A 9,140-nucleotide genomic window follows, 5' to 3' on the forward strand; every position below is an offset into this window, starting at 1 on the left:
CACAACGAATATTTTGCAGCCCAGCCAATATAACAGTATGTAAGAAACGTTTTAATAAAAATTTCATAATTTTTACAATATCCTGTTATACATAATTATTAATAACGGACTACAACATTCGCTAATGACTGATGACTAGAATCGTGTTGCATTCATTTTCCTGACGCGCCGCATGCGCAGGCGCACCATTCCTCTCCGCTAATACCAGCAGCGAGTATTTCAGCAGCTGATTTGCCACGTCACTAGTCTCGGACTGCTGGTTTGGTGTGCGCAACAGGAAATACTTCACTTTCAGAGAACTAGGAAAATAGGTTTATTTGCATTACGCTTATTGATTTGTGCAGTTATTCAGTGTCTGGTAAGTTAATGTTCAAGAAAAAATATTAATTTTTATTAAAATGTTCTATTATTTTATGTTAGCGATGACCCATATATTTCAGCCCTTTGTGTTCAGCCTGTTTCTATTGGAATAAACCTATGTTTCTATGAAAATTGAAGCTTTTGTTTTTTTGTGGCCCACATAAACTTAAACCTCATTTGGCCCATTAGCCTTTGAGTTTGACATGCTTTCTCTAGGTCCATCCATGTTGCCAGTTTTAAAAACAGCGATGGGGACATAAAGTACAACACAGGGAATCTAATCAATAATATTGTAATAACTATGCATGGTGTCAGATGAGTACTAGACTTATTGGGATGATCACTTTGTAAGTTATATGAATGTCTAATTACTATATTGCACACCTGGAACTAATATAATACTGTATGTAAACTGCAATTTAAAAATAAAAAAATAAACAAGCTGAAGAACTGAGATTGGATAATATGATAAGAAATGGTAGGTGCTGGCCAACATGATCAAGTATTCCTTAAGTAAAAACCTAGAGTATTGTACAGCATGTACAACAAAGGAAGAACAGTATGGACACTCTTACAGGATGAGGTGGCTGGTTTCATGGTGTAATCAGAAGTCAGGGATCCTGGGAGGATAAGACAGCCTCCAGTTATTTCCTTAACTTTTGAGTCAATCTTCCCTTACCCTGGGGTACAGAGAACAAAGATGTATGTGGTGTGAATTGAGGCTGAAAAGAGAGTCCTAGGAGTCTTCCTTCATTCATCTCCTTGACTGGGTAGACCACTCTCAATGACTGGCTTGTATAATATCTTTTCTTTTTATCATGTGGCAAAGTTACAATTTTATATTTACATGTGCTATTATTTGATGAACCTGTCTTCCCCATTAAACTCTGCCAAGTCAGGTTTCACATCTGTTTATTCACCATTGTATATCCATCACCAGCACAGTACTAGGTGCTTAGTGGTTGCTTGACAAATGTTCGCTGAATGAAGGAAGATAGATATTTACATTCAGGCATCTTTAAGCCTAGAAAAAGAGAAATGTGGAACAAAGCTGTTCTACTATATTTGGGAATGGGCAGGTTAAGGCTTTGATGGGAAAGATGAATACAGTGGTCTTATAATTATTTGCCTATGCCAGTGTGCCACACATGTCCTCTCTCTCCCTTCACTTCTGTTCACTAGGAGAGGCCCTTGTCACTCCTATGAATGGCTTACACCAGGTAGTGTAAGAATTTGGGACTCTAGAACCAGGCTGAAATGTTTTAAAGTCTGGCTCTGCCACTTACTACCATGTATCCTTGGGCAAATCACTTAACTTCTCTGTCTCAGTTTCCTCATCTATAAAATGTGGATAATAATTGTTCCTACTTTATTGTAAGGATCAAATGAGCTATTATACATCTAAGTCCTCCGACTGCTCCATGTCGCATAGCAAATGCTATATATGTACACCATTCAGCAAATGCAAGCTTGCCTCTCAATATAGTCGATAGCCTACCCCAAATACCTCTCTCTTGTCTAGAGTCCAAGTACATAGCCTTTCACTTTGCTTTGGCAAGATAGGCAGGAGACAGGAAACAGAAATGATAAATGGTAGGGGGAAGCTGGGTGTGGGTTTGGGTTTGAGACCTGCCTGCCCAGAATGTGGCAGCAATACAATCTCTGAAGAGATGTTTTCTTCTGATAAAGTTTTTCTTAAGGTTCCAGTGGCTGTTTGTGCTACATTTCTAGTCCAGATGAGGTTTGCTGAAGTGCCAGCAATGACATGCACCCTGCCAACATTCTGCTGACTGTCCTAGCCTCAGAGACATGTTTAAACAACTGGAGCTGTGGCTAATATTGCTGTCTGACCCAGGAAGAAAGGCATACATTAGTGTTTGGTGATAGTGCAGAGAGTTGGTTTCAATGGGGCCCTTTATATTAAAGGTTTGCAATTTCAGCACTCAAAAGATTGCTTCTTCTGCTGTATTTTGCCTGCAATTAGGGTGACCAGCATAGAGGAGAAGTATGGCTGGATTCACTGCCATATGAGGAATATGCTTATAAAAGATACACCTTTGTAAAAACATCATTTCAACAGAAAAAATAACCAGGTGCTTCAAAAATTAAAACTTCCAGGGAGATTCAATCACATTATCTACAACTGAAAGATGCAAAGAAATTAAAGGCAGAGAAAAAGCATCAATTTTATGAAATGTAGGACTTGGTCTTTTTAGAGATGACAAAGAAAGGACTTAATGAACTGTCAACCATGTGAAGGGGCAATGCATGATCATTAAGAACTAGCTTTTATCTGTTTCTTCTGAGGGCATGACAAAAGAAATTTAAATTGTGACAAGAGAACTGTTGAGAAAATGGTTAGTTCCAGGATCTGTTACACAAGAAGGACTAGAAATAAAGTTCTGTATATGGAAATCAAGTAAATGAAAAGGCAAGACTATCAGAGCTAAAGAAGGTGCAATTCTATTTAACCTCAGGGTAATAAATATGGTAAATATGTTTAACTATATGAATGTATATTAATATAATAAGTACATATTTTCATAGAATAATTATCACTTATTAAGCAATAACTCTGTGCTAGACTTTCTATTAACAGTCTATTACCTCTAAGTTAATTTTTACAACCTTTCCATGGGTCATAGATATTATAATCTCCATTTTCGTAGCTGAGGACACTGAGGTTCTGAGTGGTCAAGTAGCTTGCCCAAGGTAACATCTCTAGTAGATCGTAGCTCTGCTATGTCAAATCTATGTCTGTCTGGCTTCTGAGCTATGTGGTTTTCAGTACATTGCCTCTCAGATACAATAATATGTATTTTTGCAGTTTCCATTCTTTTATTAATTGTTCTTCAGTTTAAATTTTGCATCCTTTTCTCAAAAATATCTCAGTCTAACTGGATTATAGTAGTAACTACCTGGTTACATTAACAACCATGTATACACCTCTGCTCAGCATGGACTCTCTTCTCTTTGGAGCAGACTCAAATTAAGTTGATGCAAGGATGGGAAAGAGAGGTGAGGAGCAAAATACCCATCTTTCCTGGCTGAAATGTAATACTTGTACTAAAGTACAACACACACACACACACACACACACACATACACACACACTTTAGAAACAGGTTATAAAATATCCAGGGCTTTTTTAAAGCATAAACCAAATTAGGCTAAAAGTAAGTTCATATTGACTTCTGAGGGCTGGTACAAAGAACATATTAAAATGGATGAACATATACTGATACTCAGAATAAGATAATTTCTTTTGAAAAGAAATATTAATTATAGAATCCTTAAGTGAGATGGGGAGGAAAAAAAACATGAGGATCAGAAATAATACCAGGTAATTTCTTATTGAACATGAACCAATGTATAATCAGTACAAGCTACCACAGTCAATTCAGAGGAAGAAAACACAACAATACAATCGTATTTAATAGCATCTAATTCAAATTGTGACTAACTTTCTGGCAATATTTTCCAGCTAATGTGCATTCATTCACAGAGCACCTACTCCATGCCTAGCACAGTGGGAGAAAAAAATAGATGAACCAGAAATAGTTTCTCAATTAATAAGCTTACACATTGGTAAGGATGATAAGACAGGGGCACAAATAATAGAAGACAAAATATGACAAAGTAATAAATGCTACTGGAGAAGCACAGGTAAAGTACTGAGCTATCCTAGAGAGAAGGAAATTTTACTCTTAAATTACTAGATTAGTAATTTCCAGTTACAAACTACATAAACCATTGGTATATGGAATATAGCAGAGAGAATATTGTCAATAATATTGTAATAACTTTGCACAGTGACTGATAGCTACGGGACTTATGGTGATCACATCATAAGTAGATTAATGTTGAATCACTATGTTGTACATTTGAAACTAACAACTATACTTTAATAAAAAAATTTTAAAGGTTCATGGAGGAGGTGGTATTTAGTCTGGCCTTTTAAGGATAAGTGGGATTTAGGGATAGAGAAATTAGGGATGGAGCTGGGAATGCAGAGAAAAGAGAAAGGCCTTCCAGCTGGTATTTATCAAAATGTAACCTGAGGATCCCTTGTGTTAGAATCTGAGGAGGCTGCATTTGAACTAGGTCTTAAGGAACTGACAAGATTTTCACAAGCAGAGGTGGAAAGAGGCTTTTCCAGAAAGATAAAACACTCCCTTCTCTCAACCTTTACTGTTGTTACCTAGGTAGCCATTTTGTCTTCTTTCCCTCCCAGTTCCACATCATAAAATAGCCTCCACTCATTCACCCCCAAGTTCCTTGACATATGTTTGGAACTAGATGCTCTAGCCAGTCAGAGACTGCCATCGGTCACTTTTGTATTGGCTTACTCAGGTTTCAGACTTCTAATAGTCTCAATCTAAATGCACTAACCCAAAATGCAAACCATCATTTCAGGCCACCCCAAGTCATCTACTAGGTCTTAGGACTGGTTTCTCAAAGCAGTGGTCTGCAGATCACCTGCATCAGAATGGACAATGGAGCCTCTTAAAATGCACATCCTAGCCTGGCCAGAGTGGCTCAGTGGTTGAGTGTCAACCTATAAACCAGGAGGTCAGGGTTCAATTCCCAGTCAGGGGCATGCAGGAGGCAGTGGATCCATGATTCTCTCACATCACTGATGTTTCTAGCTCTCTCTCCCTCTCATTTCCTCTCTGAAATCAATAAAAATATATTAAAATGCACACCCTAGGGCAGTGATGGTGAACCTATGACATGCGTGTCAGAGGTGACATGCGAACTCATTTTTTTGGTTGATTTTTCTTTGTTAAATGGCATTTAAATATGTAAAATAAATATCAAAAATATAAGTCTTTACTTTACTATGGTTGCAAATATCAAAAAATTTCTATATGTGACACCGCACCAGAGTTAAGTTAGGGTTTTTCAAAATGCTGACACGCCGAGCTCAAAAGGTTCGCCATCACTGCCATAGGGCCTCACTCCAAGGCCACTGAATTGGAATATCTATAATTATGGTCCAAGGATCTGAATTTCAACAAGTTCTTCAGGTGATTCTGAATCACACTGAAGTTTGAGACATATTGAGGGGTGCAGGCAAAAGCAAACGTACACATGTACAGAAACAATGTGAGTGGAACCTGAGGTGCATGAATGAAAAAATGTGTGTCTATAAAAGTAAGTTGAGAGCAGAGCTTGAAAGACCTTCACTGTCAGAGTCAGGGGATTGACTTGTATTTTACTGGCAATAGGGAGTTAACTATTCCTTTCAGTGGCACAGTAGCTTGGTTAAGAGCCTGAAATCCAGAGCCAGACTGCCAGGGTTTAATTCTTAGCTTCTTGATTCACTAGCTACATGACCTTGAATAAGGTGTTTTTTTTTAAATTTGTTTTTCCATTATAGTTTACATTCAATATTATTTTATATTTGTTTCAAGTATAGAGCATAGTGGTTAGACAATCACATACTTTACAAATGTTCCCCCCCCCCCTGATATTTTCAGTATCCTCCTGGCACCATACATAGTGAAAAAAGTGAAGGATTAATAAGTACAAATTGGTAGCTAAAAAATAATCATGGGGATGTAAAGTACAGCATAGGGAGTATTGTCAATAATATTGTAATTATGTATGGGACCTTGGACAAGGTTTTATCCTGTTCCTGCTTCAGTTTCATCATCTATAAAATAGGGATCATGGGATTAAATTAGCTCATATTTATAAAGTGCTTAAAACTGTGACTGGAATATAGTTAAGTATATGTGTCAGCATAAAGACTTTAGAATAGGAGTGTATCATGGATAAGGCTATCTTTTGGAAAAATTAAGCTGGCAGTAATGCATGTTCATTTCCTACTAGAAAATCCTATAATTTTTCCTTCTAAGTGGTTATCAACATTAGCTGAACACTGGAATTACCTCTGTCACCACCACCCCCAGGTCTGGACATAAATATATCAAGGTACCCCTAGCTGGTTTGGCTCAGTGGATAGAGCGTCAGACTGTGGACTGAAGCGTCCTGGATTTGATTCCGGTCAAGGGCACATGTCCAGGTTGCAGGCTTGATCCCCAGTGGGGGCGCGCAGGAGGCAGCCGATCAATGATTCTCATCATTGATGTTCTCATCTCTCTCTCCCTCTTCCTTCCTCTCTGAAATCAATAAATATATATTTAAAAATACATATCAAAGTAATTCCAATATGTAGACATGGTTGAGAACCAATGCTCTAAATATATTTCAAATTTGTCCATTTTTTGTTACTAAATCCTCACTATATGTAAGACCCTATGCTAGGTCCTCTTCCTGCATGATCTCATTTGAACCTCACAACTATTTGGAGGTAGGTGTTAAATTTATCCTCACTTTAAATATTGTTAGAGAGCTGGAATACATTGCTCATAATCACCCAGGTAGAAAGTAGCAGGGCTGGGATGAGAACCAAGGCAGCCTGGCTCTAAAGGCTCCATTTGAACCACTACTTTGCACTGTGCCCTTAGACCAATGCACACTCCAACACTAGTGAGACTCCTAGACTCACCTTTTTCCTGGTCTCTCCACTTGCTTTATTACCTCCCTCCAATCTAATTTGGACACAACAGCTGGTGAGATCTTTAAAGTCATAAGAGCATCATGTCATACCCCTTTGTACAACTTTCCAATGGCTTCACAATGCACTTAAACACTGAAATCCAGACTCCTTCTTATGGTCTTGAATAGCCTGCATGGTATGTTCACATCTCAAGCCTCATCTCCTGCCAATTTTGACCATAAACACTATATTCCAGCTACACTGATCCTTATATTCCTTGAACACTCTAAGCTCTTCTCTGACCAAGGCCTTTAAACTTGCTTTTCTTTCTGCTTAGAATTATCTACCCACGGGATGTTTGCATGGATGGCTCCTTTTCATTTTTCAAGTCTGAGCTTAAATGTTATCTCAGAAAGGCCTTCCCACTCATTCAATCTAAATACCCTCACCTCTTATTTTCATATCAGTCCTTTGTTGATTTCCTTCATAGTACAGTTGTCCCTCAGAATCCCCGGAGGATTGGTTCAGGATCCCCCCAGCGGCTACCAATATTTAAGAACGTTCAAGTCCCTCATATAAAATGTGTATTTGCATATAACCCATATATACATATAGGTTGCACCAGGGTATGCCTATATCGCACTTCAATCTTTAGTTAATTGAATCTGCAGATGCCTACTGGATGGATATGGAGGACTAAGTGAAATTAAACTGTTTATATTTAGATACTTGTTTACTTTTTGTACATTATTTGTCTTCTCTGTTAAGATGTAAGTTCCATAAGAGCAATGAACATATCTTTGCTGCTCTATATGCCAGATATGGTTTTACAGGTTGTGACTCCACAAAGGTGCCACAGCTAAGGTGGTGTATTCACAAGGATTTTCTGGCAAATGGAAGCAAAGTATCTTAAGTAAGAGAATTCCTTTTGTAATTTGCATAAAGATGCTGTAGAGTCTTGGAGGTGCCCTGTGTGTGCACTATATTCAATAATATCTATTCAGCTTCTAACACAATGCTGAGCATACAGTAGATGCTCAATAAATATGTTGATTGAATGAAAGGAAAGAAGACAAAAGCAGATACTGCCACAGGGAAAATGGGAAAAGGGAGGGATACAGAACTGGTAATAGATTTGGTAATTTGAGAATATGCAATAAAGGTGAAATTAATGGTGGTTATGTTTGATCTTAGAAGCCTAGAAAAAAAAGTGGTGTCATTCAATATTAAATAAATGGAAGTCAAAGAAGAAAAAACTGTCTTGAGAAAATTACTATTCCATTTTAGATATAATTTGAGAAAATAATGCTTTACATATTACTTTTATTGAGTTTATCACAATACTGCCACGGGATTTTATGAATATACTAGAGGCCCAGTGCATGAAATTTGTGCAGGAGGGGGTCCCTCAGCCCGGTCTGTGCACTCTCGCAATTTGGAAGCCCTCGAGGGATGTCCGACTGCCGGTTTAGGCCCTGATCACCCAGGGATCGGGCCTAAACCAGCAATTGGACATCCCTCTCGCAATCCAGGACCCCTGGCTCCTAATCGCTCACCTGCCTACTCGCTCTTAATTGCTCACTTGCCTGACTGATCACCCCTAACTGCTCTGCCTGCCTGCCTGATTGCCCCTAACCCCTCTGCCGGGCTTCCTGATCACCTGTAACCACTCTACCTGACTGCCTGCCTGATTACCCCTAACCCCTCTGCCTGCCTGCCTGCCTGATTACCCCTAACCACTCTGCCTGACTGCCTGATAGCCCCTAACTGGTTGCCTGCCTGGCTGCTCAGTGTGCGTTATAGCAACCGGTCATTCCACCGTTCAGTTGATTTGAATATTACCCTTTTATTATATAGGATATAAATTTACCCTGCACAATCTTCAAAATAGTTATGTCAATGCTTTGCAAGGCCCATTCTGTCTTTTAAGGCATGGAAATGGCCTGCATTTTACAATACAACCATATGGGGACCAAACTAGAAGAGATTAAGGAAAGAGAGAATAAGACATGCATTTTCACAGTAGATGATTCCCACCCCACCTCTCCTGCCACACTCCTGTGGTTTCTGTAAGGTGGTGGCCCTTAAAATCAGTGCTTTTTTTTCTGCATAAAAGCATCTCTACAAACTAAAGCTACGGCAGAAATTTCACTCTTCCTAGAACACTGGGCAGATATTTTCCTCTCTTCTAAGTCTTGCTACTCAGATTGGCAGCACCTTGGGTCTTGAGATATGGATGGGATACCTACCTCTGCATACCCGGCAGCAGGAA

At 38.8% G+C, this 9,140-nt stretch overlaps 1 protein-coding gene across 1 annotated transcript in view; it reads right to left on the reverse strand.

The window, feature by feature from the left end:
• The window catches only part of CHRDL1 (chordin-like 1), a 187,518-nt gene that overhangs the window by 42,547 nt on the left and 135,831 nt on the right, over positions 1–9,140 (reverse strand). The window contains 1 exon segment of the mRNA XM_006772733.2: positions 9,118–9,140. This exon segment is cut by the window's right edge and continues 2 nt beyond it. Coding sequence (XP_006772796.2) covers positions 9,118–9,140 — 23 coding nt within the window.

The sequence above is a fragment of the Myotis davidii genome, unplaced genomic scaffold (assembly GCF_000327345.1).
Source record: "Myotis davidii unplaced genomic scaffold, ASM32734v1 scaffold1306, whole genome shotgun sequence".
Taxonomy (NCBI): Eukaryota; Metazoa; Chordata; class Mammalia; order Chiroptera; family Vespertilionidae; genus Myotis; species Myotis davidii.